This window comes from Ambystoma mexicanum, chromosome 1q (assembly GCF_040938575.1).
Source record: "Ambystoma mexicanum isolate Mex_15411 chromosome 1q, UKY_AmexF1_1, whole genome shotgun sequence".
Classification (NCBI taxonomy): Eukaryota; Metazoa; Chordata; class Amphibia; order Caudata; family Ambystomatidae; genus Ambystoma; species Ambystoma mexicanum.
In genome coordinates, this window is record NC_090922.1 from 635,951,924 (window position 1) to 635,979,682 (window position 27,759).

A 27,759-nucleotide genomic window follows, 5' to 3' on the forward strand; every position below is an offset into this window, starting at 1 on the left:
ATGGTACAGGTGTTCACACGGGCTACAAGCGGCGAAGGTAGCTGACCAGAGCACTGAAACGAGTCACAGAATACTCAAAGTAACACAGAGAGAGGAATGGAATCGAAAATCTGCTGCTGTATGTTGTGAAACGGTCTGTTTATACTTATTGGGGAAAGAGGCGTCCTGCCATTTCCATGGCAACACGTCAATAGCTGAGGCGCAGCGATTGTTGACACGAGACGTGCTTGAAATGGGCAGTACGCGTCTGCTGATGTCAGGCTCAGGGGCGGGGGATTTGATTTAGTGCCGCAAAGGCAGGTGAGCCAGGTCGATGGGGCGAAATGATAGGATTATCACAAAATGGAGGCTGATTTCGAGTGCGATAATGGGCGAAAAGTCGGGTAAGGTCCATAGGAAAGTTTCCTACGATCTACCGATTTATGCTTACAAGCACATGGCCGACCCGTAGGGACAATAAAAAAAAAGTCCCGGAACTATCCTTTAATTGCAGCTCCGTTCCCACGTCGATTGAAAGAGTCACAAAAAGTATTTCAATGGAGAATGACTGGACTTTGGAATCGATTAGATATTACAATATGTATTGGCAAGCTTACTTTGCCTAACCTCCCGCTGGCGGACTGCATAGAATAACCAGCTGCTATCCAGCTGCGAAACGGTGTGCGTGCTTGTTTTATGTGTACGCTAATTCTTAGTGTTTGTAGGTATGGTGCATAGAGAGGTTTGATCAGGAGTGGACTGGGATCCAAAAGAAGCCCTGCAAATACTGTCCAAAGTGCACCCATTTTACAGCAAGCCCAACCCTTTTCGAATGGCAAAATTTGGAAATAAAATAGGTTACCACACAAAAGAGGCCCAGGGTGCAGAGGCCTACCGGGAAATCTCCAGAGTTGCCTATAGGCCAGTCCACCCCTGGATTTGATGCTTTGTCGGTATGGTGTGCAAATCAAAATACTAAAAAAAAAAAGAGTATATTTTTCTGGATTAAGTTAAGCAATGCCAACAAAGCCATTTTGATTGCTAAGGAAATGCAATGCTTTGTTTATAGCATTTATTGAGAAATGCCTGCTACCTTTTTTTCTGGGTGCAAAACAGGAACTCTGCTTTAGCTGGGATGGTGTGGTTAAGGTACATACCAGGGCTACCTCAATTCCGTTGCTGTACAAGCCATCGCACCAATTCATTTTTAAAACGTCTATATTCTGCGCTCTCCATTAAAATCATTTACTTCAGCAGTGGTATTTCATAATGCAGCACAAACATCGAGCCCGCAGTTCGTTAACTTCGGCGAAGTGGTCCGCTCACAGAGCCCGGACATTGTTGATACCAAACCATGCCGAGAAATAATACATATCCACACTTCAGAAATCTCAGCAAATGCACTTGGCTTTATGGCCGGTGGCTTTCTTGGCATACCCCTCCCCAGGCTAAGAGTAAACCACCATGAACACTGTATCAAATAGCACGAAGTCTTCTGTAGCCCAGGGTAAGTTCTCATGCTCCACACCCATACGACTGCAAGCTCTCTGCAGCAAAGGGAACCAAGCTTCCCAGCGGATACCCAACACTCTGACCTCTCACATATCGGAGCCTCAATTTAGCTAAGAATTCGCTTTGCCGACAAGTGGTTTAATCACCTTCCTCCGATTCTACGTTTTTCCCTCTTCAGTTTACCGAAACATTAAATAATGTTCTTTCCCCTCCATCCCAGTACTAATCATAAAGTTTGAAGTACTTGGAGAGTTTGAAAACCAGTCTAGATCACGCCACACACCTGTCACTCTATCACACTCATGTATAATGTTTTTATTAATCATCTAAATTGCATAAATGTAATGTCCTACTACTGTAACTAAGCAAGTAACTAAGCTGTAAACTTTCAAGTAACAGCGCTGCAATGCCTAGGGGCTGCCCTGTGCGCTATACAAATGTAAAAAATAAAATAAAGTAAACGTTTTGGCTTTTGTGCAGGCATATTACAGCACCTGGCAAATACCCATCTCGGTCCTATACAGGAACCAAAACTGTTGGTTTTGCCAAATTTTGTTTTAGCAAGAAATGATTTCAAGTAACAGATGAAAGAACAACTATATTGTTTATAAAGGTACGGCCCACCCCTTTAGTGTGCCTAGAAATCTTCACCTCAGTAGAGTCTACCTTCACTTCGCCAGACCTTTTGTCATACTTTTACTTCTTAACGCCTTTACTTTGTCTGCATCTTCACATTGTGATGGTAGGAATGCATGTGGTTTAAGGTTGGCTAAAGGTTGGGGTAAAGCAGTGGTTCGGGGGGGTTTACTGTGTGGGGTACAGGGTGGACTCTCTTTTGTAATGATGAATTGAATTCTAGGAGAAGGGAAAGCCAGGAGAAGTATGTGGTGAATTAAATGAGACTAAATGAATGTAGGGCGATTAATGTAGGCGAAGTAAAGACGGCACAAACGAGGACCGCATTGATGAATATATTCAACCACAAGTTCTTGAATTCCATTAATATCTCTGATATTCCATGCACATTCTCAATAAATTGCAATAACTAACATGGAAAGATTTGTATATACTAATCGCGATGTAGCGGCACTGTATATATCAATAAAATGCAACCTAGTAATAAAAGCAAGGGATTATTTCATCAAGAGCAAATTGGAAACCTACATGGCCCAATATCATATCTATGATCAAGGACTTGCTTTCCTTCACTCTAGCAAATTACATATTTCTCTTCAATGGTGACTATTACAAACAAATTGTGGGAGCATCTATGGGAGGGGGTATGGGCTGGGTGGGGTTTGCCTTGCACCACACTTAGCAAACTCATTAATGAACTTTTTTGAAATGATACATGTTTTGACCCCTGAACGATTTAAGAATATCATACAATGGAATCGATACATTGACTGTGTCTGCTTGATATGGGATGGAACAGAACAAGAATTAGATGAATTCAGTAAGTATCTCAATAACAATGATACAATTTATGGAAGTCTTTTTGGGACTTAATAGAGACTGCACAGTACATGATGACAAATACATGGTATTAATTTAAGGATTGGTACATCAAAAGAGGCAGGGTTTCTAGAAAACCGTTAACAAGGCGGTTTCATAGCCTTGAGTAAGCCTTTGGCCGGCAAAACACACGTTGGCTAATGTAACTAAATTTAATAGAAGAAAATAAATGCACAAAAAATGGACATGAATTGAACCTTTTGTGGTCCATTAATGGATACAAAGTAACAAGATTTTGTCTTTGAGTTTCTACTACGTTTTGAAGTACATTATGCATCCCAGAGGAGAGCATGTGATTTGGGATTACAATCCAGTTTAATATAACACATAAGCTTGAAGTAGTGAATGAGGCTATGATTGATAAACTGAATGCAGCCATTTTAAATCTAGCTATTTTTATATCCATATTTTCCGGATGTTTGCAATATTGGAAGTATGACGCACAGCATGACACTAATATGCGCTGACTGATTCGCCTCCAAAATTGATAGAATTTGACAGTGTTCTGTAGTTCCATCCTCTGGAACATGTGACGTGTGTGACAAGGCACAGGGCTCATTTAAGGCCCCCCCCCCGTCCATCCATGCACATTAGGTCTATTTGGATAGTTCCAACTACATGACCACCAGGTCCATGACAGGGCCATAATTAGATGCTGGTAAATGACATTCATTGATAGTATCGAATTGGGGGGCCTCTATGCTCCGAGCCTCTGAAATGCGGATATATCCTGAGCTCTCTTTTAACCTCGGGGTTAACCACATCACCAAACATTTCTTCATTGCCTATGTTTTCTCTGTGGGCTGCCACCACAGTTTCTGCTGCTGCATCCACACCTTGCCTAGTTCTTGGATTTGGAAAAGTTTAAACATGACCTTGATGAAGTGAATACACATGGCTTCTGCTGCTATGCAAACTGCCATTGAACAGAGTATTCATGAAGAAGTAGCCTATACTACTAGTAGGGGTGATGTATAGCGTCTCGCTAATAGTACCTAGGTTTTTGTATTTGACCACTAATACAAATTCTTAGGTCCTGCAAGTGCTGCAGATAAGATTTGAAAGTGGGATTGTTTTACTCGCTATTTATTAAAGTTGATAAGTGCAAGTACCAATGAAAGTATTTTATAAGCGAGTAAACAGTTTTAAACTGAAAAACAGAAATGGTTTTGTAACATTTATTTCTTTGCATCTAGTTATTCATGCACATTAAAAGATACATGTTTACTTCTTCAAATCAGACGGTTCAAATTGTAGTTTCTTCCTGTGGTAATAGGGGCAATACTGGACCAAACATATCCATGGAGCTGTGAGGGTGAACGCAGGGACACAAGATTCTACATGTCTTTTTCCTATTTTTTGTTGGGAGTATTTTCCCATTTTTAGGGAGTGAAAGTGGCCAATACCCCCTTATTTGTAGGGCTGGGTACTGCCCATCTTCTTTTGGGCAGCTTAAGCTCGAGAAAACTCTTTATTTCACCCGCCATCCTTGAAACTTCTGTATTGGGGTGTTTACCCAGTGATGCAGAAATTAGATGCATGTACAGTGTGGGCAAGTGAAAGTCGCTTGCTAAGCTCAACAAATCTAAGCATTCATTAGTACTTTACTTTGATGTTGTTTCTTGGCCGGAGAGAACATGGTGCGAAATTGAAGAGAGCTCGGAGGTATTTAGCTCCTGCTTGTAGCCTAGAAGAGCCTAGTTAGCTTGACACCAATAGCAGCCAGGAGCTAGTTTTATCTCCCCAAGCCAAATTATGCGAAACATACGTATGTGGCTTTAACTGTGTGCAGCATTATGGCACATCTGTATGACATTTGAAGCATAAGACATCATAAAGAAAATAAACACAACGTTAAGTTAATGAGTGCTATGTACTAGCTTCTGGTTCCCCAGTGGTAGCTCCTGCTCACTGGTTAATGCTGGATACACAGGAGCTGCTTTTAGCTCCTGCTTGTCTAATCTTAATTTTGAATGTCATACTCAGGAAGATAAAGGAATTGGCTAACCTTGGGAATAGTATATTTACATCACTTATTTGTTGAAGTCTTCGTCATCCTTCGATTAAGAGGTGATGGGAGACATTTTTTGCAAACGTGAACGTTTGAGATTTGAGTTTCTGTGCTCAGTCCCGATATGTCTCCTTGAATTATTGTCACTGGATGCTATGTTTCATACATTTGCAACAAAGCTTTTCATACTCCTTAAACTAAAGGACGCTGATCCCATGGAAGCCGGAGTGTGCCAGACGTACAGACTTCATTTATGTTGATGTTGCATAATTATACCCAACGATGGATTATTAGTGATGTCAGACGGGGACACAATCTTAGTGATTACAGGAATCGTCATTCTGTGTTGTACATGTTTTGATTTTGCCTATTGTAGAGGAGCCAGTGATGAGGTTTATGGGCCTGTCTAGGCAACCTGGCATATTTTTGGATGCATGCTGCACCACTCCATGTTTGGCTGAAAGGCCTTGGGTAGTGTTATGACAATAACGGGAGGGCAGTTTTAGCTTGGTGACTTACTGAGTGTTTGTCGCATTGCCCTTCTAGATCCTTTTGGAAAATATTTGTGACCGATGTACTTTAAGCCTTGAAATTTGTTGAAATTAGGCCATTGCTTCCTTTGAGCAGGCAGGGTTTCAACCAATTCATTCCACAATCAATAGTTGCTAGAACATGAAATGTTTGGTGGGGAAATGTTTAAATAACACAGAGTAAGTTTATATTTTCTGCGTATATATTGCCTGAAATAAACTTTAGTTACGGCACAGTTAAGGTGTTCAGATTTAGCACAACAAAAGCATTGAAATTCAGCAAATGTGGGAAGTGCTGATCCACTTAACTCGACTTCCCCCAGTTGATGTTGGGGCTGCAGATGTATGCGAGTGGGTGGTTTTTCCTTCGGCTATCAAAAATAAGCGTGGAGTGTGATATGTACCCGTGTTCTTTGGCTGGCTTCTTGGTTTGGTAGATATGGCATGGGCTCTCATGTAGATTAGATTGTTCCTACCGTCATTCAGTAACTTCATGGAAGTTCTGTTGCTGCCCCGGCCTACGTGAAGTAGATGACTGGCTTAAGAGGGCACGCTTTGTCCAGGTGTTGGGGTGAAGGGGCCTCCGGAAAGGCCATGTGGTCCTCTATGCGTCAAATGTTCAGCAGTATTGAATTCCAAAAAGTGGGAGCTTGGACGGAGAAGGAGAGTTCTCCTATTCTAGCCGATTTGAAGGTGGGGGTCACAAGGAGGAGTGCAGTGCCTGAATGCAGGTTTCTGGTGGGCTGATAGAGGGTAACCTTCTGTTGCAGGTATTCTGGGCCTGTCCTGTGGAGGGCGCAGTGAGTGATTCACATGTGTTTAAAAGTGTCCGGTCTTCCGACCGGGAGCCAGTGGAGGATACAAATGGTGGGGATGATGTGCTCTCTGGGGCTGAGAGCAAGGAGGAGCTTAGCTGCAGAGTTCTGGACCCTTTGGAGCTTTCTGAGGTGATACCCTAATGATGATAGACATACAAGGGATGCCCCTGCAGAGCGCTTCCCATCTGCCAACAGACATTTTAGAAGTTAGATTTAGACCATTTGTTCAGTAGCTCAGTATTCCAATTTGAAGAGCTACTCAAGAGCTTGTAGATCACTGCGGCTACATGACCGTGCCCAGACATTTTGATGAGTGCCCCAAGCAGGTCATCCTTGGTAAGATTTTCTAATGGAATAGCAGACCTAAGGGACCTATATTCCCCATACATACAATCACTGAGGTTGTGTGTTCTGCAAGTCTTGGAAGGAAAGACATAATCCATTCAAGAACAAGTCCTTAATCCACCGGATCCCTCCCAAGTACCATAGGCTAGAAAAACACCTTATTATTCACCCTGATGGAGGTGTTCAGCCATATGGAGGCCCCACTTGCATGCAGAACATGCCTGTTCAGTAGTTTAGACATCTCCTGTCAGTTTGTACGTAGGAATTCAGTTAGAGCAGAGACCTTTTTCTTGTCATTCTATGTAGTCAGCAATGCGGGGTGGGGGGGGCTCTAATGGCCCCGCCAAGCATGCATCTGCCTCTGTCCACTCATCAAAAGGTTGACACATAAAGGCATAATCTGTAGGGTCATAAAAGCCAGATGATACTTTGCAACGTTTGGTAAGGCCAGACCTCCTCCAAAATGTGGGCGCTTCATCTTCCACATCTTTAACCTAATAGGTTTATGGTCCCATTGAAAAGCCTGGATCAAACTATCCATCTTTTTCCATCAGACTTTTGGTAGAAGGATCATGCTCGTTACGCATGTTATCCATGGTGCCGCCTAAAGCGTTCACTTTGCCTCCTAGAAAGAGGGGGGTCTAGGGTGTCCCATTTCAACAAGTTGGTTGATAAGCGATCTACAGCAATTTCCATGCTTGTTCCCATCATTACCTTCAAGTCCTTCATTAGCCGCACTCCCAGGTATAACATGTTCTATGGGCACCACCTGAATCTGTAGTTGGTCAACTGAGATTTGCCTCGCAAACGAGAACAAGGCATGGCCTCCGATTTGAGTCAGTTTATCTTATAGTTTGAAAAAAAGCCCAAATTTATCAATATAGTCCATTAATGAGGGTAATGAAGTTTGAAGGCCCTGCAAGACTAGCAAGAGGTCATCACTGTATAACCACAATTTCTTTGTAATGCCATGGATTTGTGCACCCCTAGTTTTCTTCAGCTCTGATGGTGGCTGCCAGTGAGAACAAACGGCAATGGCGAAAGTGGGCACCCTTCCCGGTTACCTTGATGTAAACAAAAATGTGTAGAGCAGATGCCATCGGTCATCACATACTCTGTGGGATCTTGGTACAAGAGCCTCACCTAACTCCCAAACTCTGGCCAAAGTTCATCTTTTTCCGAGACGAGAATAAAAAGTCCCAGTGAACACTGTCGGAAGCCTTCTCCACATCCAGAGAGAGGGCTGCAACGCCAGTACCCAATTTACTTCCCTCAGACAGAGTCAATAACAGTTTCTGCATGTTGGTCTACAAGTGTCTACCCGTGACAAAGCCAGTTTGATTTGAGTTCTCCAAGTTAGGCAGGACCGATTCCAGTCTTCAGACCAGCGTCGTTGAAAGGGTATTGCAGTCTTGAGTTTGAGGCTTATGAGCCCGTAACTGCCCAGATTCGCGGGTGGATTCTCCTTTTTCAGAAGGATAGATCTAGAAACGTGTGTAGTTGGAAGTGTGCCCTTACTCTTAAATTTAAACGTATTCCCCAGCAGACAAAACACACTAGTGGGCACTGCCCTGTAAACCTCCTCAGAAAGATTGTCTGGACCAGGACACCTCCCTACATTCACGCTATATGCTGTTTCCTTAATCTCATCCAGAGACAAATCATCATCTAGCAAGCCATCTCCTCAGATGATAAACATGCTGAAGCCTGCTCTTCCAATGTTAACATGTGGCTCGGTAAAGATTCTCATAAGTTCCTAAACTCAATGTTTATCGCATCAGGGTCATATGCTTTTCTGCCAGAGCTCTTCTCAACAGCAGAGATTGCTCTGCTTCCAGAGAGAACTGTAAGTGCCAGCAAACTGTTACATTTTTCACCCCCCTCAGAGTAGATGTACTCAGCTTTAACAAACATCTTTTCTGCGTTCTCACTCGGGTGCTTGCGCAACTCGTACTTCAGTTTAATGAGTTCCCTTTTCTAAACAGCACATGGGTGTTTCATCAGATCTTTCTAAAACTCTTTCACTGAGGCCCCCACTGATTCTAGTTCACGTTCTCTCCATCTCTTGTTTCTGACCTGTGAGTATCAACATTCCCTGCATTACACACTACATCAACCTCAACCTCGCCATTCATATTCCATTCCAAAAACTCCCCAGCCTCGCATACCAACAGGTCTGGTGACTTTTCGTCCTCCAAAATAGATGTGTTCATTTTCCATATGGTCCAAAGACATTTTCATACTTATTGAGGCAGGACCCGAAATCGGAATACTCTCAATCTCTATCTTTTCTGGGAGACCATGCCAGAAGTCAGAATATTGTCAATCCTAGACTGAATGTCATGTGCTTCAAAATAGGTGTGTTCCCTCCTAGTGGGGTGCTCTATTTTCCAGACATCCAAAAAGTTGAAATCCCTCAAACAGTTTGAAAGCATCCCTATCTCTGTACCTGCCTTTGCTGACTCTCCCGCCGCTCCGGTCTAAGAGGTGATCTGGACCACACTATCATCTTCCCTCTACCAAAACGTTCTGAACCCCAATCTTCTGCATGTGCCGATCAGCTTACCCAAAAAACACACCACTGTTCAGTCAGTGCGTAGATGCTACACATCAAAACAGTAGTGTCCTGAATTTTCAAAAGAATTGAAGCAAGCCGTCCCTCAATCTTATGAGAGGAGACTTGCCACTGGCAAATTCCTCTTGATTAAAATCACCACTCCCTTAGAATCGATAAGCAGGGCGAATATATCCCCTTGCCCCACCCAACCCTATGCGTCGCCTGTAGTAGAGTAACATCTGCTTTTCCAATGTTACAGATGGTTCAAAATTTGTGTTCTTTTTAATGGGCTTATTCATCCCATTTACATTCCAAGAGTCTATAATCGGCCCATTCGTATTTATATCATCTATGACGTTGCCACACTGAAATGATCCGCCGGCCTCAGGGTGCGTGTTTGAAAAATAGTTGAGTGTCGTGGCCAACAAACATATGGTCAAATCACAAACAACAATAAATTAGACTATGTAATGGAGCTTCCACCGAATGTAGCAACCGAAAACCTATTGTAGATACAACCACTGAAAGAGTGGTCCCCAAATCCAGATGAACATCCTAACTTAACGTAAGGTACAAAGACCAGGAAATCCGTTAACGGACTAAAACCGGGCCATATTATAACGGCCTACAATATAGAATAAACCACCCCAAAGTGATGTTCACTGCGTGAGGAGTAGCTTCACTTTACACCATCCACATTATTGCCCTCCATTGCTAAGGACATCCTACTAAACTCCAGCACCCCAATGAGTAAATAACCCTGATCTCTTCGCATGTAGTATAAATGTGCCAACATGCCATGGATGAATTCCAGATCAGTTTAAAACATGACCTTTAATAGCAACAGGAATTCAGCTGCAGAGCTATTATTTATCTAATGTGGTGGGGATGTGAATGCACCGAAAACACAGCAGGTAGCTAGCATACATGCCCGTTTCAATAGGTGGATGTAGCGCTCTAATGTCAATTTCCACCTAGTCATTTTTGTGTGGCTGCGACATGTCGGTCCCAACTCAAAGCTAGACCAGGTTGCTAGTCTACCTGCCTCCTATAATCAGCCTGCCATTGTTGGCGAATAGATATCATTATATCTAAAGGCTTGTGACATTAAAATGATATGTTGGTGCATTATGCGAAGGCGGGCCCAAAGTGTAAAGACAGACCTCACAAAGTTTCAAAAAGACAACGCCCCATTACACGTTTAACACTTTTGCAAAGCTACTAAGGTGTAAATATGCTGTGCATCTGTGCGGTATAACAAAAAAAAAGCCATTGATCTCTTGCCTTCACAAAGGCTCGCTCCTGCCCTGGTGAGTGCATTGTCGTGCATTCCCAGTGTGACAATATTTTAAGCCGCTCTATGAAGGAGAGGTCGGTATTTTAAGTGCAAGAAGCCCAGTGGCCTAATGGATAAGGCATCAGCCTCCAGAAAATATAAATATACAATATTATAATGGGAACACTGTGCCAAGTCTAACAAATGAAACTGAAAGTAAAAGCACTAAGATCTTTTGGGACCAAACGGAGGGCATGCTATGGAAAGAAACCTTGCATGTGCTCAAAGGGATTCCCATAGCTTGTATCGGGTACGAACTGGGTCTGAAATCTTTAGAGTGCACTACCAAGTGGAAATTGCTCCTTTTGGATTTACCAATGTGTTACTTCCTCCTGTGGGTTCCCTCTTTGTGAAAGTACAGAAGCCGATGATGAAACAGTCCTGTTGTGTTTTAAATAATTGGGTCGAGGCAATCAATATACTGAATTGCATTGATAGTTCTGCTTGTGAACTGGGAGAGTAGCCACATGTTCCTTTTTAAAAAACCTCTTGAGTTAGATTGGATTGCATCCAGAGATCGTTGCCTCGGTTGTAAGTTATTTAGATTCACCCATGTCCCAGAGAAATACTTATTGGAGGTGTTACCCCAATAAACGATGGAGATCTGACTTTCTACGCTTAAGACTTATCCTTTTTCCTACTGTCTCTTGTCTGGGCTCCTTCAAAAAACGCTCTATGCACTTTTTGAGATTCTTAGAATTATTCCACCACAGAAATTCTGTCGACATCTGTAATTATCCTATGAGCGGAAACCAGATTTCTATAGGTAGAGCAACTTTTAAATTTTGAACGTGATGTTTTAGAAAGCAATGTGTTTTTAAAAAAAATGTAAGTTGAGTAGAATGTATTTTACTTCCACGATTGTCTTGGGAAAGAATGGTGCATTTTGAATACGTTTTGTGTTTTAATGTTCAAACCATATGGTTAATTGTATGAAATGTGTACTTGATCCGAATATGAAATGTTTACTGAAAAACCGAACGCACGCTAACAGAAAAAAATAAATAAAATAATAATAAATAAAAAAAAAAAGAAATTGGCTAATAGGGAGCTAAAAGCAGCATCTGGGTATTCGGCAGTGACCAAGAGCTACCACTGGCGAATGAGGAGCTTGTACAGAGATTCCTGCAAATCTAACTTCCACATCACATGCAAACATATTTTGTCTATTTACAGCCCATAAGCTTTAAATGTCGCATAGATGTGCCCTAACGTTAATTCTCATCGGTGTGTTTGCTCGGCATCAGTTGGCCTGGGGAGCTATACACCGCTCCTTGCGTCAAGCTAAGCAGGCTCTTCTAGGAGACACGCTGGAGATCAATTGCTCCCAGCTCCCCTCAATTTCGAACACTGGATGTCCTTTATCACAGGAATCAAAATGGCAATGACTGAGGGACACATATGAATGGGCTAAATAAACTGTGGTCAATAGCGTGATGCCTTGCTGCTTCTATAACTGTGCCTTTCGGCTGGGATTTGAACCTGTGGTCGTGAGTCCCGATAGGCATTAGTCCACTGAGCCACAGACCCAGTAGTATGTTGCAACTTGAAACATTTGCTTTGTTTCAAACCATCTGGGAATGTTGATGGCCTGCCTCTTTTTGCTGAAGACCATTGCTGAGCTGTTTCTCTATTGGATATCCATGAAGAGAACTACATGTAAAAGTGTGTGGAGTTGGAACTGAGTGTATATATATATATATATATATACTGTGTTCGTTTTTTGTCGAGAATTGAAGGGTATTATTGGGTGCCCTCTGTACCAACTGCTGCTGTTAATTTACCATCATGGTGTATGTCTCTGTCATAATATTGGCTGACTGGGTTCTCGTTTTTTTTTTTTTAGGATTCGGTCTTGTGCTCCGCCAATGGACCTAGGTGACACTGAATGGTAAACCAAGGGACCTTGGAGGCACGGTATCAGCTGGGATGTTGCGACAGAACGGTGGAGGTAACAAGCGTGGTTTGGGATTAGCCCGGTTTTCTACCTCAAACTTTTTCACCATTTCAAATTCTGGCAGCTGGGGAATGGGTCGCAGCACAAAGAGCAACTCCTTGAGCAGCATCGGCTCGGACTGCTACGACAGCCCCGTGGTGGATCCAGAGTACATCATGCTGCTGGTGAATGACGTCAGGAAGTTTTCAGATGTGCTCCTCTACCTGAAGGAGGTGTTTCTTTCGGAAGGTGAGTCCATTTTACGTTATTTTATTATATGGCCCGTGGTGTTGCAATACTTGCCGTTTCCGTCACTGCACCTGAATGTTTGCTCAGTTGAATTTTCAAGTTGTTTATTTGCTCATGTCCTAACCTTGCGTTTCATGAAGGTGTTTGGTGTCTGTCTATAAAACCTTTCTGGAAAATGACTTAAAACATATTGAGATCTCCTTATATAGATCATGATGTGCAAATAAATGATTCGCTATGCAAAGTGAGTCGCAGGTTTATTTTTATAATCTATTTCAAAACATCACCCACCTATTCCTTCATTGGTTGCTCTTCGTAATTGTGCTAAAACTGGACCTACTTTTCTTCTCTGTGAGCAATTGCTGTGTAAAGGTCGAACTATCCACATCCAAACGCGTCATTGTGTTATGGGATTGCTGGCTTTGTCTATTGGCAGACGGAGGTTGGAGAAATGTGCTCCGCAACTCGTGGTAGCCTTTTTTTATGGAAATGATTTGTAATGGGGCAACAGTGGCTTCTTGGGGCTAGTTTGCAGTACTGAGTTCGTCATGGGGATTTGAACCGAGCCTGTTGTGCGGTGCAGGAGCACAGCCATTGATGCATAAGGAAAGGAGCTGCTGCTGCTCGGTGCTTAAGCCTTGGGACAGATCCCCTCCTCAGAGAATGCATTTGAAGCAGAATTCTCTTTGGTGAGGTGCACTGGTAGATTCTACTTGTACTGGTGTAGGCCACTGCAGAAGAAATGTGTGTTTTCACCGCTCCTATGTGGTGCTGTCCCATACTGCCATTCCACTGATGAACATCTTGTTCTGGCAGCAGTCACCTGGCCAGGTCTTCCCTCTGCTCCTGGATAGTAAATATTGACTTTACTCTTTTGGTTTTCACCAAGTGCAGTGCAACAAATGCCTTTCAGGTGGCTTCCTTTTGTGCTGTGTGTTGCACTTCCGTCTTCCTGGGTTTGTGGAGGATGCATTTGTATTGCTGTTCTGTCACTTAATACTTCAGCTGTACGTCTGCAGTAAATCTGAGTGGGATTGGGTTGGCCTCTTCACTCCCCCCCCCCCCCTCTACCCAACCAATGGAAAAGTCTAAGACTAAAACTGCATGTGGTGAGTTATCATAGTGCGAGCCCACGTTGTTTGCAGTGCAACATGGGATGTTTATTTAACTGTTATTTCACCCAGTCTCTCCATCTCATTGATGTCAAGGAACACTATGCGTCTGTGCTTGTCCTTAAGGGCAGGAAACGGCAACTGCGTTCCGCTGTGAGTGCAGAAGAATAGCAACTGTTGTGGTATAGAACTAGGTCAAAAACAGCAAAGTAAAACGAATCCTCTTCAACAAAACATCCAAAGGCCCAAGGTTTAGCTCACTGTGTTGCTATTGGGCTGTGGCCCACCTGCTTTCGGCCACCTTAGCCACAAGAGTACGATGCACAACCGGTTTTTCTTTCCTCTTCCAAATTAATGCTGGTCGTCTTATTGCCTTTATAAAAGCACATCTTTAAAAGACTTATGTTGTTGTTCTGCAGTTCAGGAAACACTATAAATGCGTAATTATTTTAAAGAACTTAGATCGGAATGTATGTTTGCAAAATCCTAGGTTGCTCGAGATTTACTGTTATTGCAGAATCCCTTCTTTGTGCCATTTCCTAAATGGTGCAGTTTCTGAGCAAGCTGTTCTTTTTGTATGCTTAATTTGCGGCATCAGACTGCCGCATGAAGTGTCCCTCTTACTGTGGTGCAGATGGAATAGTTTGGGGTATTGATGTCCCTTGCTGCAGCGGTCTGGGGGGTCCTGCGGATCACATGTTTGAGTCTTGAGTAGGGCATCTTAACCATGCATGTTGGTGCTATTGTGCTTGCTGATCTCCCAATGTGTTTTGTTGAACGTTCCACCTTGTCAGTGTATTCATTGACTGGTAATGGTCTCAAGGGGGGGTGCACGTTTTGTAAGGTGGCAAAAGAACGTCTAGCAGCGGTTCGCGTGAATGAAGCTGCAGGAACTATCGGCAAACTCGTTCACTTGCACACAACCTTTCCCTATCGTGAGGTATCCGCTTGAACTTTGTGAAGCAGCCTCACTGGATACTTGTTATTGGTTTCTTGTAATGTATTTGCGGAAAACGTTTAGAAAAATCGCTCCCATGTGTTCTGCGAACGGAAATGTCTACTGTTGCTTTTCCATGAGCTGGGGAATGTGCTGCCCGTGCTTGGGACTGTGTTGCTGCAAAGCCTGCTAAAATGTCAAATTTCTATCACAAGGTATAGTAGAAATTGTAACTACATGCCTTCCTTCCAAGTTGGTGCATTCTTTTCGGTTGCCTCTGCGTTCATACACACTTGCCGTGTAATGTATGTGTCGATCATGAGAAATGAAGATGGTGCGGGTTCGATTTGTGCGCAAGTACATTCTAAAAGTGGCGCATTATCCTTGTGATGAGATTGACTAGTGGCGTGTCGTTCCTTCTGCCTTTCGATTTTTGCAGATTTTGTTTAGTTGAAAATGTAACCTTCCATCAATAGAAACACTTGAGGTGTTGGCACCCCAGACCACCTCTGTTACCCAAAGAGTTTGATTTGGATCTGGAGGCCTGATTCCGTTTGTACTTAAGTGTTTTTAGCAGGGCTATGCCATTCCCGTCCTAAATGTCGTGTTTATTTTTTTTGTAAAACCATTTTTTTGTTTATTTTGTTTGCACCTGGTAATTTTTGCAAAATGAAAGATGCATTTTGACCTTGGAGTTCCTCTTTAGATCTACTATGTCCTTCCTGTGGCTCTGCAGACACCACTGGTTCCAACCCATCTGTGAGCCGGCAGGGGACAGGTTGCCATGTGTCCACTGTCTCCTTTATTTTTTAAAGAACGTTTTTGTGCGTGTTTTTTTAGTTTTTAGTAGGTAGAAGTGTTTGGTATGCCCCTAATGCGCAAGGCTGCCTGTTAAATTGCAGTGTCTTTACTCCTGTTTCTCTGTGGGCCCCAGTTAAAGGTTGTATCACCTGCTAGTCGCACCGTCCTCCAGTCCGTTTTGTTCCTTCTATCACTTCCGGTGAACTATGGCGACACTTTTATACTGCACAACCAATGTTCTCATCTGAAACAAAGGTCCCTCGCAAAATGTACTTTGCATTCTCTCCCCCGATTCCCTGGGCATAGGGACCTGTCTCTACAATGTACTCCAGGGGGAAAAAAATCAAGTTGGAAGCTACTAGCCAGCCATGAAGAGTAACTTGCCACCTCAATGCTATATATACACACACAGCTAGCCCCACAGATAAGGGGTGTATCAGCCACTTTTACACCCCAAAAAAAAAAACTGGGAGTAAAAATACTCACAACAACAGATGGCTTTCACCCACAAAGCACCATGGTTAGGTTTGTTCTAGTAAGTAGTGCCACGGAAAGTAAATATTATTATTAAGGCCTGTTGGAAAGAAGTAAATCTGCATCTTACATGAATAACTAGGTGCAAAGAAATAATTATTACGAAAACATTTCCGTTTTCTAGTTAAGATATTTTTACTCCTATTGGGAATTGGACTCATTTTTACTCCTTAAATCCTTTTACCATTTTTACTCCTTAAATCCTTTTACTATTTTTACTCCTTAAATCCTTTTACTATTTTTACTCCTTAAAAAATCCTTTTACTCCCAACTTTAAAAAAGAGGGAGTACAATTCTCCCACTGCCAAATCATATCTGGAACACTGCACACACCAGACGCCATATCTTGCTCACCAACAGTGAAATGTCAGTAGCTAGTGGCAAGTGGACATTTTGCACCCTGATGTACCATTTGGGCTAATTTTTTCCCATTGCCATCTTTTTGTCAATATCTGTTTCCCCTTCTTATAGCAGGGGCTCATGGGCAATCGCCCATTTCCCTTGTAACGCTCTTGGACTTTCTGTTCTAAAAATCACCAGTTAAATTGGCCAGAAACATAGCACTCTTTACCATCAGGCAAAACGTGCATGTTGAACAATGATAGGTACTGTGGATTTCCTTTCATTCCCAACTCAAATTCCTCTTCCTCTGTCTTGTCTTTAAATCACTTCACAATCTTGCTCTCCCATATCTCTCATCTCTCCTCTCATTCTACACTCCCTCCCGCTCTCTCCGATCTGTAGACCTCTTCCTTCACTATGTTCCCCCGTCCCCATGCGCCTCCTCTCGTTTGCACACTTTGCCCCCTCCACTGGAACTCCCGTCCTCTCTCTATCCGATCCATCCCCACCTATTCCTCCTTTCGTGTCTCTTTGGAATCTCTTCTTCTCCACTCCCCCTGATAATCTTATCCCCCCCTTCCACCTTCTCTCCCCCTTTTTATCCTCCTCCTCTTAGCTTTCTCTCCCTGCTCAGTTCCTCTTAAATCCCCTCGCCTCCTCTCTCGCCCTCGGCTTGTTCCACTTCCTGTTTCCCACTTCCTTCCCCTTCTCCACCCCCTCTTCCCTCATTTATCTTCACTGGCAAATTGTTCTACTTGCTGTATTACTGGTTTGATTCATATTTTGTAATTGCTTCTACTGTTTTTATTGTATCCTTGTTTTTATAATGCAAAGTGCTTTGGCGTAAAGCGCTATATAAACACAATAAACATAAAATGACATTCCTGGTATCTATTTAGCTCCTGCTTGATGCCTATACAAACGTCTCTACAGCCAAAGGTTGTATACCCCATTCTAGGTTTTTAGTCCCCAGAGGGTAGCTCCTCCAATTCTGGGTGAGGCCTGGTATGCAGGAGTTCCTTCCTGCGGCTCCTGAAATCTTTTATTGTCATCAGTGTGTGTTTGTTTTTACATTTTGTGGCCCATTATTATGTGCTAGGTAATTCGGCTATGAATACTGTGGCATTGGAAAACATGGGACGGGATGTTTAGTTGCTCATGACAGACAGCACAAGGAATCTTGGGGCAAAAGAAACTCGTAGTGGTCTCACTGTTCTTTAAGTAGCACAGTGCATCATGGAGTTTGGAGGAGCTTTGGCGCTCCTGGTTATAGCATAAGGGCGCCTGCTTGGCTTGACACCAACAGCTCGCAGGAGCTACTTTTGGCTCCAAGGTCATCTAGTGCCATACACGTATACCTATGTGACCTTAACTCTGTGCTTGGGAATTAGTATAATGGAACAGTGGGGCACGTGCAGATTATACTAATAACATAATGGGTAATATGCAATCAACGTGAAGTAAAGTTTTGCATTGCATGTGGAAGTTAGATTTGCAGCATGCCTAGCTACTAGCTCCTTGTTCTCCCGGGGCAACGCTGCTACTTTTTTGATGCCAGTTACCCAGGAGCTGCTCATCAAATCTTTATTTCTAACCCTGGCATCCTAGACAGCAGGGCTAGACAAGTAGAGTTCGGTTGATGATCCGGCTTTGAAATACGAGTAAAAATAGGTGCACTCTGTGCACGCGCAGAACTGGCATTCATGTCTGGATAGTAGCTTTAATTGTGTAATTTTTCAGCCTGTGTACATTTACATGTGGCGAGTAGCAAAAGGAGTTTAAGTGAAGAATTTGTTTCGAAAAAGCTCTTTAGATTACGCCTGATCTTGATTGCTTGATCTTCATAAAGGGAGAAGAGCACATTCCACTAAGGATAAGCGATATATCCAGTTTTTCAGATATATGGATAGCCTATATCTATATTGAAAATGAGAATATCGAGATATATACATATATATTACATATAGTAAAAACATGTATTTACATTTTGATATTTACACAGCTGTGTGTATTCTTAAACAGGAAGAGGAACCCTGTATTTGCACTTTATTTTGACCAATGTCTTATAAATAAAGGTGTTTTGCTTACAAGTGAGCATTTAGCCCACATAATATCAAGAGATATACATTGTATATCGAGATATAGCCCGACACTATCAAGATGTGGCTTTTGGTCCATATCACCCAGCCCTACTCTGCGCTTTAGGCCCCAACATTTGTTTAGATAGTGGGCCATGAGCACCATTCTGGTTTTATTGTGTACTAGAGGAAGTGGAATGAAATTAATTCTGGAGAGTCGGAGTGGCTTTTGTTTTGCTGGTGCTGCAGCGGATTGGTGCTTTAATGAAAGTGCAGGGTCAAACATCACTTTGGACGCTGCTGCAGTGATCAGTTCGTGTTGTATCGTCTCGGGCCAAATAAAGGGTATATGATAATGATTTGAACCTTCATTTTTTAATCGTTCTGGCACTGCACGTCTGGTTTCCAACCGTGAAAGTGTGCTGGGCTTTCTGATGTGTAATTGACCAGGGCTGCCCTGCGCCCAGCCTTCCTCTGGTAGATGATGCATTTGAATGTTATCAGAGACCCGTGCTATTTTTTACATTAAGTTTTGCACAGTGATTGACAGCCAGTGGATGCATGAGAGTATTAAAGGTAACAGGTGTTACTGCCGAGCCATGAGGTACACTCTACATGTCAACATTTATTTATTTATTTATTTATTTATTTATTTATTTATTTAAAGATCATTCCTGGCCTATAGGAAAGCCGAGCGTCGTACTTCTAAAAGGTGAGGTTTCATGTTAGGCATTACAAAGAACACTGTCTGACAAGAAACCAATGTCGAAAAAAAAATCAATTGGGAGCAGAATTAGGATCGCCCTAATTAGTAGCATAATTCTTGATCTTGGAGAAGAGTCAACTACGTGTCCCATGTTAGGGATACAGATCTCATTAAATAATTAGTGGTTCTAATTTGGCCTTGAGGAAGTCATGGCACATGGAGCTTGAGCTGAACATGCCGAAACTAGCCGGTTCAGTTGGCCTTCATGACAAGGAACAGTTGTCCAAATAAACGGAGGACCGCCTTATGCTGTTTCAGCTTGTTCGTTATTATTGATTAATTGGATTGTCAAAGGCATACACAAATTTACTTTTTGAGATTTATTTTGTTCTTGTTGATGATTGTTATTCATTGTATTATGGATTTTTTCTGATCAATGAATTATTCAGCAATTTATAGCTCTTTAGATGGCTTTAAAACATGCTTTTTTAAATTTAATTTGAGTTCAGGTATTTTGTCACTGAATTATTTTCAGTGTTTAGCTTTAACAAAAAATGTGTATGCATTTTTGTTTGAGTGAATTATTTTTGTAAACAAATGGTGTGGGGCTGTGTCTCACGGCTGTGGTATGTGTCTCACTTTAAAATTTCTGTAGTATTCTACTTATGTTAAATCTAATTTAGATATTTTCTCAGTAGGATTTTTTTAAAAGTATGATACCTCTACTGACAATAAAAATGGATAGCTAGGGCATCTTTTTTTTAAATGGAATAAAATAATATCCTGTCGACAATTGCATGATTGATCGCATATGACACTAGCCTCTTAATTTGCCCCTATCACTTCTGGTGAACATGCAGAGTTCTGCCTGATCAAGCATAGTTTAAAAGGGGTCTAGTCATGCTCATGTGAGCATTCGCTCTGAAAGCAGGGTATGGCTGTGGTCTTCCCAGAGTGCAGCAGTTTGACGTTCTCGGGTAAGCTCAAACTCGTTTCACTTCGTTTATAAGCTTGTCCGCCACAAGTAAGTTGTTGTTTTTGGAGTCGCTACTGATAGTTTTGCAGGAGGATTGTACTACTGTTGAATTGATAGCTGTTATGACCCCTGTTTGGGTGTGAGGTTTGTTTTGGTGATGTACTCCTTGGAAAAGTTAAATGAGACTGGGTGGGGACACAGGCTTTCAGGAATTTTTACTTAGTGGTGTCCTTGTTTGAGTGATTTTACAATGCGAGAAGGTTATGTGTGAGGTGGGCGTGGCATAGCATTGCAAGAATGGGGCGCTGTGGGTTCCACATGGTGGGTTCCACATGATTAAGCTTAGTCTTCATTTCCTTGACTAAAGGGAACTGATGGGGATGAAAGTTCCTCGGGAGGGAGCAATTAGGTATTCATGGAGGCTGCCCTGAATATCATTAAATATTTTGGAACCACTATTTGAGTATAGCGAGTTTCAACTCGGTCAGATAGCACAGCGAGTATAGCACTTGCTTTGACATCCGTGCAGAGCATGCCGACGCAGATTCGAATCCCAGCAGGGCCAAACTCAGCCTTTCATCCATCTGAGGTCGATAAATGAGCACCATACACCGTGGGTAAGCAGCACTCAGATGCCTGAGGGTTTGTAGCGCTATATAAATGCAAAAAAACAAACTATTTCAGGATGTCTCGCTGTTGTTCTTGTGTTTTTCTTGTATACATTGTTCAGGCTATTGTATTTTTGCCATCTCCGGTTATAAATTTGTAATTCTGAAACATTCTTTCGTCAGTGGCTTCCATATTAAATAGTGTTTGTGCTGTACTGTGTTTTGTGGTGAGTTCCAGGTTGTAATGCCAAATCGCTCAGTCCTGGAGTTAAAATAAATGTGGGCGCCCCTCTACTGAGAATGAACAAATGCTGTCCTCTGGGATGGTTCCCACTGGGGGTTTAGCTCACTGCACCTTTTCACAGAGGAGAAATGTGTAGATTAATCTGGTCCTGCCTCCTGAGTAGGATACAACCCGTAGAACATGCTAGTTAGCCATGTTCGTTGTCAGTAGAGGCGCTCGCTTACATGTGTACAATGTGGTTCAGTACTGGAGTCAAAGGCCTGATTGTTGGAAGTCTCCTGGGTTGCTAGACTGGGATGGATTATGCTAGATGGTTCAAAAGGTCCAAGATGCCGGAGTTTTGTGCATCAATTGTTGGCAAGGTTGTTGCTAAGCCTGGTGTGGTCTGAAAAAGGAAGAACGTTGTTGTAGGCAGCTAGTTTTATTGCTACTTTGTGAGAGAAAAACATTTGTGTGCATTAGCTCTGTGTCATGAGTTATTTGAGTTCCTAAATGTGAGTCCTTGTCTTGGAATGGATTGAAAAACCTCTGGATTAAAGCTTTGGCGAATGATGCAAGACTTGTGGCATTGGTGATCATTTAGTTTAAGGCATAGTGGCTCAGCCACTGTAACTGTAGATCACTGCTGTGATGAGAGCATGATTTTACAGGCTGCATCCTGTTAGTAACCGTTGGTGGTTTGATACTGTTTATGCCTTAAGTCTTTCACTGTGCAGCCGTTACACATTGCACTTATCAGGAGACAACAATTCTGCTCATTGGTAGCTGGGGCACAGTCCAGCAATGGACGGGCACAGTTGCTGCATTCAGGAAAGTGGATCAGACGCCCGCGCTACTTAATTGATTGGAGAATATCTGGAGTGTGGGGGGTGCAAGTTTGGTCCTGGAATTGTGTTTACACCATTGGTGTTCGGTTTTGCTTGACTGGGCTTATCAGAAACCTAGCCTACTTCAAGAAGTTGGCAAAGCTCGCACAGGCTGAGAAAGGTGAAGTTGGAGCTTTCTGCTGGTTTTGAGGCTGTCGATCAAGCATGTCTCGTGTGGGTTGTACTAGTGAAAGCACTGAGACATGGGCATCGACTAGAGTGGTTTAAATAATTTCTGGCCGACTGCATCCAGACTTACTTTGCCACCCTTTCTCTTCAGAGTCTCTACCTCCATGGCTTTAAACTACACCGCTCATGTCCATTTTATTCAACATCTACGGCCTCTTGACTCGCTCCTTCCTTCTGTTGGCGTCCCTCATGCTGCGGACAATCTACGAGCATGTTTCTCTGACATCAATAAATGGATGAGCAGTTAGTGGCTTTAGCTAAACCTCTGTCTTATCAAAACATTACACTCTAATGGATGGATTGCTCACTTAATAAACATTCAGTATCACTACAAAACATCGAAGACAATTACCATGCGGTAGAAAACCTCAAAGGTAAAACAACGAATTCTGATGAAAAAATAGGTGGTTGGGGTATATATTAAGGTGGGGGGATGTGGTAGAGGGGTTGCGAGTGTCTCCCCCCGACCCTCGCATTTAAAATAGGAAAAAAACGTGGTTTTACATTCAAGGTTTCCAGCCTTGCAATAAATACTTTGTTTTAACGTAGATCCAAATGTTTATTTAGTTGCATAGTAAAGTTATTAATGACAGCACCAGGAGCGCCAAAACCGTGGAAGCAAATTACCTAGGAAAGCAAATTATCATATTGGGAAAACGTGCTGTTCTTTTAATGCCCCGCTACAAGAAGTCAAAACACTGGACTTTCGGCAATGCTCCCCTTCCCAAAGCCAGTGTTTTTGTGTCGTGGTGCATGTATAAAAACCATGGTTTTCCACTTTTTTTGTCATGACAGATTAAAATAAAACTTTATGCACTAAAGAAAATGCATTCCTCAAAACAATATTTAAAATAATAAAATCTCATGCTATCCTTAATGCAATAAATACATAATTGTTATGTTTAGCAATTATGTAATTTTACTATATCAATATTGAATGAGGAGTGTTTCAGTCGCTGGGAGTACTTTCATTCTAAATAGTTTTGCCAATTTCAAATTTTACCTTCAGTTGCTGCACAAAAGAGTAAGTAAAATCTCCATTCCAGTCAAATATCTTCCCCCCCAAAAAATATCTTTAAGGAAACTGTCAGAGACAAATCGCAGAAAGTATTCCCAGCACAGATCCCTCAAACCTTGGCAGACACTCGGTGTCTCTTAAGGGCTCATTATTATAATTATGGAAACAAAGTCTCCATTTTCTATTTATATCACTTACTCACAATGTGGGGCCAATAAAATTTTAACTGTTTGCCTATAGCTTGGTCCTACATTTCATGAATAAGCCCATTCTGGATCCATAAGCACACAGGGCTGAACCTGGAGAAATGTTTGTGTATGTTTACTACAGCAACAGGTTTCCGCTACTGATAGTTACATTTTGAATACAATCCCGGGTGTTGCCTTTCTTTTTCTGAAGGATACTAGATTACTTTCTCAGGGATCGAAATTGGAATTTGTTGGCTAGGAGCAAAAAGCAACTCCTCGGTATCCGGCATAACGAGTTAGGCAGGAGATCGTTCTGGGGAACCATGAGCTAGTACAGGGTGCGCAGCAAATCTAACTTTGTGCAAGATGCAAACTCTTACTTTCTGTCCCTTTCGTGTTAACAGTATGCTCTAAATGTCCCTTCAATCTGTTCGTTATCATCCTTTATATACATTCCCAAACATGCATAGTTAAAATCACATAGCTAGGTGTGTATGGCCCACTTGCGTCAGGAGTCCAAAGTAGCACTTTGTAGCTGTTTGTTTCAACCTAACCAGGCTCCCTTTGACTCGAACTATGGGCTAAATAGCTGCCAGCTCCTGGCAATTTTGACCCCTGCTTTCTGCAAACCAAAATAAGTTTACATTTGTTGCACCGGGTTGCTTCTCCTAGCAGAGTTTGCCTATGACATTCTAAGATGAAGCTATGCACTCTTGCAAAAGTTTCTAGGTTTGTGAGGCCCAATTCAAACCTTGATGGATTCACTGCTTGGTGCTTTTCGTTCAAGGCTACACTCTTATCAGCGGTGAGAGAAACTCTTCTCTTTTTTTTTTTTTTTGTTTTTGTTTTGTTATCGTGACATTCCATTATGTGTTACTTTCCAACTGGTTTTCCGTAAAATAAAACTTTGGCAGGAGGACACGAAACCGTAGGAAGTTACAAAAGTGCCTGCGCGGCATTGTTTTGAGTGCTAGTTTTAAAGGTGTAGCTACACACATTCCCTGGTAAAATTATTTCTGTGATAAGAAACCGAGTAAATCATTAACAACCTTTGTCTGACGTGTGAAGCTGCTGCGTGGGGCTACAGACGAAGGCTATGTCTGGCACGTGCGACTTAAAACTTGCATAAATCAGGCAGTCTCTTCTTATACGTGCTCAACGAGGAATGACTACAATGTTTAAACTTTATCAGCGCACGTCAACGGGATTTGTACAAGTCATTCTCTGCCTTACTTGTTAGCCGATTTCTGTAGCACAGGTTACTCCATAACACCAGTTTGAGAACTGATAATCCGAAAAATGCAGATAACATTGGAATTTGTTGCACGATCTCATGTACAGTATTGTCGACCACAAGGAGAAAAAAAAATGCAAACAAATATTGATCCAAGTCATGCAACATCGATATGGTGTATTCAGGAATTGACATTTTTTTTTATTAATTGACACTCGGGAATTTAGTAGTATTTAACCTTGGAAATTAGTCTAGGGGTGTGTTTTTTTTTTTTCTTTTTTTTTTTTTTCTTGAGTGTAACGATTTTGTTATTCTGTTTTCACTCCCCCAGTATAAGAAGCAATGAAAGCGGCCGCTCGGCGGTATGCATGTCTTACATGTTTCCCCAAGTACACATCAAATTATATGCTTTCTGTCTAATCCTTTATGTAAATAAATGCAAATCAGATGTTGAGCATATGACCACTTTAATACCCGTAGGAGTAATTATTTGGGTAAATAATCAACCAGACAATCTCAAATAATTTCTACTACGTTTATGGCTGAAAAATTATATTAGTCACCCTAGAGGCAACCTTTTTATCATATCTCAATTTTCAGCCTTCCCATTGTGTAAATTACATCATGTCATTATAGCATGCTATGTCACATCTCCACGTCGCATTTCGTGTACACGCATCTGACCATTGGATATTCCCCTTTTCCACACTGAAAAATCCCATATCTGCCTGCCCATCGCAAGGCGCAAGTTTCTAGTGACGACAACCTATTCCCTCTCAAACTGAAAAGAGACCATGCATGTTCCTATATGCCTGACCGAGCACTGGGTTTCAGGGTAAAGAGTGGTATAGAAAGCATGAAAGTGTGACTGCACAGCCTGAACAAAACTACATATGCTCCTAAGTGCAATTATTAGGACCCCACTTGGTGGTGGATCCCCCTGATGGGCCGGTTATTTTAAGAAAGGCCCTTAGTTTCTTGCCTCACTGTTGCCGCAAGTAGGATTGCAGCGAAATACGGAAACTAGGGACATGGGGCCAGAATGTCAATTTTAACTTCAGCTTAACGGAACATGCAACACGATCCTTTGCATTTATTCCACGTTAGCATTGGGAGAGGACTGAGAAGAGGAGTTTGAAAAGCATGGGGACACAACCGTTCCAAAAGCAAGCTGTCTGTGATGGGACATCAACAATATTCTCCAGAGGACACTTAATAAATATATGATAACCCACCCGGCCCCTAAATGAGCAACGCTATCAATCTATCATGAGGTGGGGAAATCCAGTGCACATGCAGGCCAGGAGCCGCACGAGGACTGGCAAAATTAGGTTTAGTAAATGAACATGTAATGCACCTACTCCTCTGTATACCCTGTCTTATTAGGCAATATTAAAGACCAATCCAAATCATGACCTAATGGCTACAGTAGCAGAAAGGCAAATGTGATATGCCAGTTGAACTTCGTAATGATCAACATGTGGTCCACCACGAAAAAGCACGTTGGTGTTCTAGGCGTAGACTTGTCACAGAATACAGGTGCATGGCTCTCATTGGTTCTAAAATAATCGCGCACAAAAGAACACCTAAAGGTGGATGGAAGCTGGCAGTCTTTAATGAAGAGCTACACATTATGCCACTACAGTCTCCCAAATGTATGGGGTTGGAGATGGTGGTAATCCAATGTACTAACTCTTCCAACAAGTCGGAAATCTTTTTTATTTATTTTTTTATTTTGAGAACCAGACACTGCCTGTTTGAAATAATTGGCTGCTCTGAGCTACACATTCACTATTTCATGAATTTCATATTGGGGCAGAATAACACCTTCTCCCCGCAACTCAAGCCCTGCTGCACACTATAAAGGAATACGGTTCCTGTAGGATGCAAAAGGTCCAACTAATGAGTAAAGACACACATTGGGCTTATTTGGCATTTAATTAGCATTGCTTGGTGGAACGACCATAAATGAAACAGGCATCATATACAATCCTGGTCATCTGATCATTTTGTGGTCTCTTCAGTTTCCCTGTTATCAGCTGCCCAATTCAGGTGTTCTGTATAGAGGTGCATTTCCAGTTCAGGGACTGGGAGATCTCCTTTCATAAGTGACATGACATTTTTACACATGTCTCTGGGAGTCCAATCAACCCAAATAAACTGGAACGTTCTATGCTGATTTTAAGGGCAGTATTTTATGATTTTCAAAAATGAGAACAGTTAAACCTAGACAATGGGGAAGGCATAACTTGAAACCTAATTCTTTCCCGGCCATACCCACCCACGAATCTCATCAGCAAAGCCTTCATAGCCTATGTTGAATAATCCTTATCGTTCTGCCTGCGATGTGGATCAGCAAGGATTAAAAAATGTGTATAAAAGTCTGGGAACGTGACTTCATCTTACATGCATGGATTTTCACAATCTGAGATCTGTTTTGCCCTATATTTCCTGCTCACAGGTAATTGATTATGGTGGTATTGTATATGGATTTGAACGGTTTGAAGTATGTTCGCGAATGTTTTTTCTTGGCATGTTCTCGTTCAAAGGCTGATTGGGGGAGGAGGTGTTGCGCCTAGATATGCAATAGACATGAAGCCCATCTGCTGTGCCCTGGCGAATCTGAACAGAACCGTCTGTGGCAGATCCCACGCCAGAAGAAAGTATGGCCCCAGAATAACAAACCAAGCTGCAAAGCACTGGCGACTAGAGAAATGCAGAAACACTGTGAAAACGAGGGAAATCGGTGGAGGAACAATGCCGGGGAGAGAAGCTGGGCAAGCAGGCAATATGGCTGCCTAGGCACTGCTTGTAGGAGGAGGAGCGATGGAGGCAACCAGGTAAAATGCTTGGGAGAGGGCTGGCAGGTGAGGGGTGCCACTGTGGGAACCCCCGCCCTCTTTCCAACCTGCCCGAGTGAAGTTGAAAGAAGAAGCAACATGGCGGCCTGGCCATAAGACATACACCGGGTTGGGGAGACCACATCAACCAGCAGCACAGAGAATAGTAGCACAGCTGCTGGGACTGAAAACAAGAAGCAAACGGGCGCTGTCGAAGCCCACGCTGCAGGCAGCGGTTGTGCATACGCAAAGAATTAGAGGCCCCTCCAACCTACTCCCTCTGTTTGCATGATAGAGG

At 42.4% G+C, this 27,759-nt stretch overlaps 1 protein-coding gene across 6 annotated transcripts in view; it reads left to right on the forward strand.

The window, feature by feature from the left end:
- ARHGAP29 (Rho GTPase activating protein 29) overlaps window positions 1-27,759 on the forward strand; it is a 527,305-nt gene that overhangs the window by 21,471 nt on the left and 478,075 nt on the right. For all 6 annotated transcript variants that reach the window (XM_069641212.1, XM_069641216.1, XM_069641217.1 and 3 more), the window contains exon 2: window positions 12,450-12,788. In XM_069641212.1, coding sequence (XP_069497313.1) covers window positions 12,533-12,788 — 256 coding nt within the window. In that variant the 5' untranslated portion in view covers window positions 12,450-12,532. The remainder of the gene's footprint in view (window positions 1-12,449; window positions 12,789-27,759) is intronic.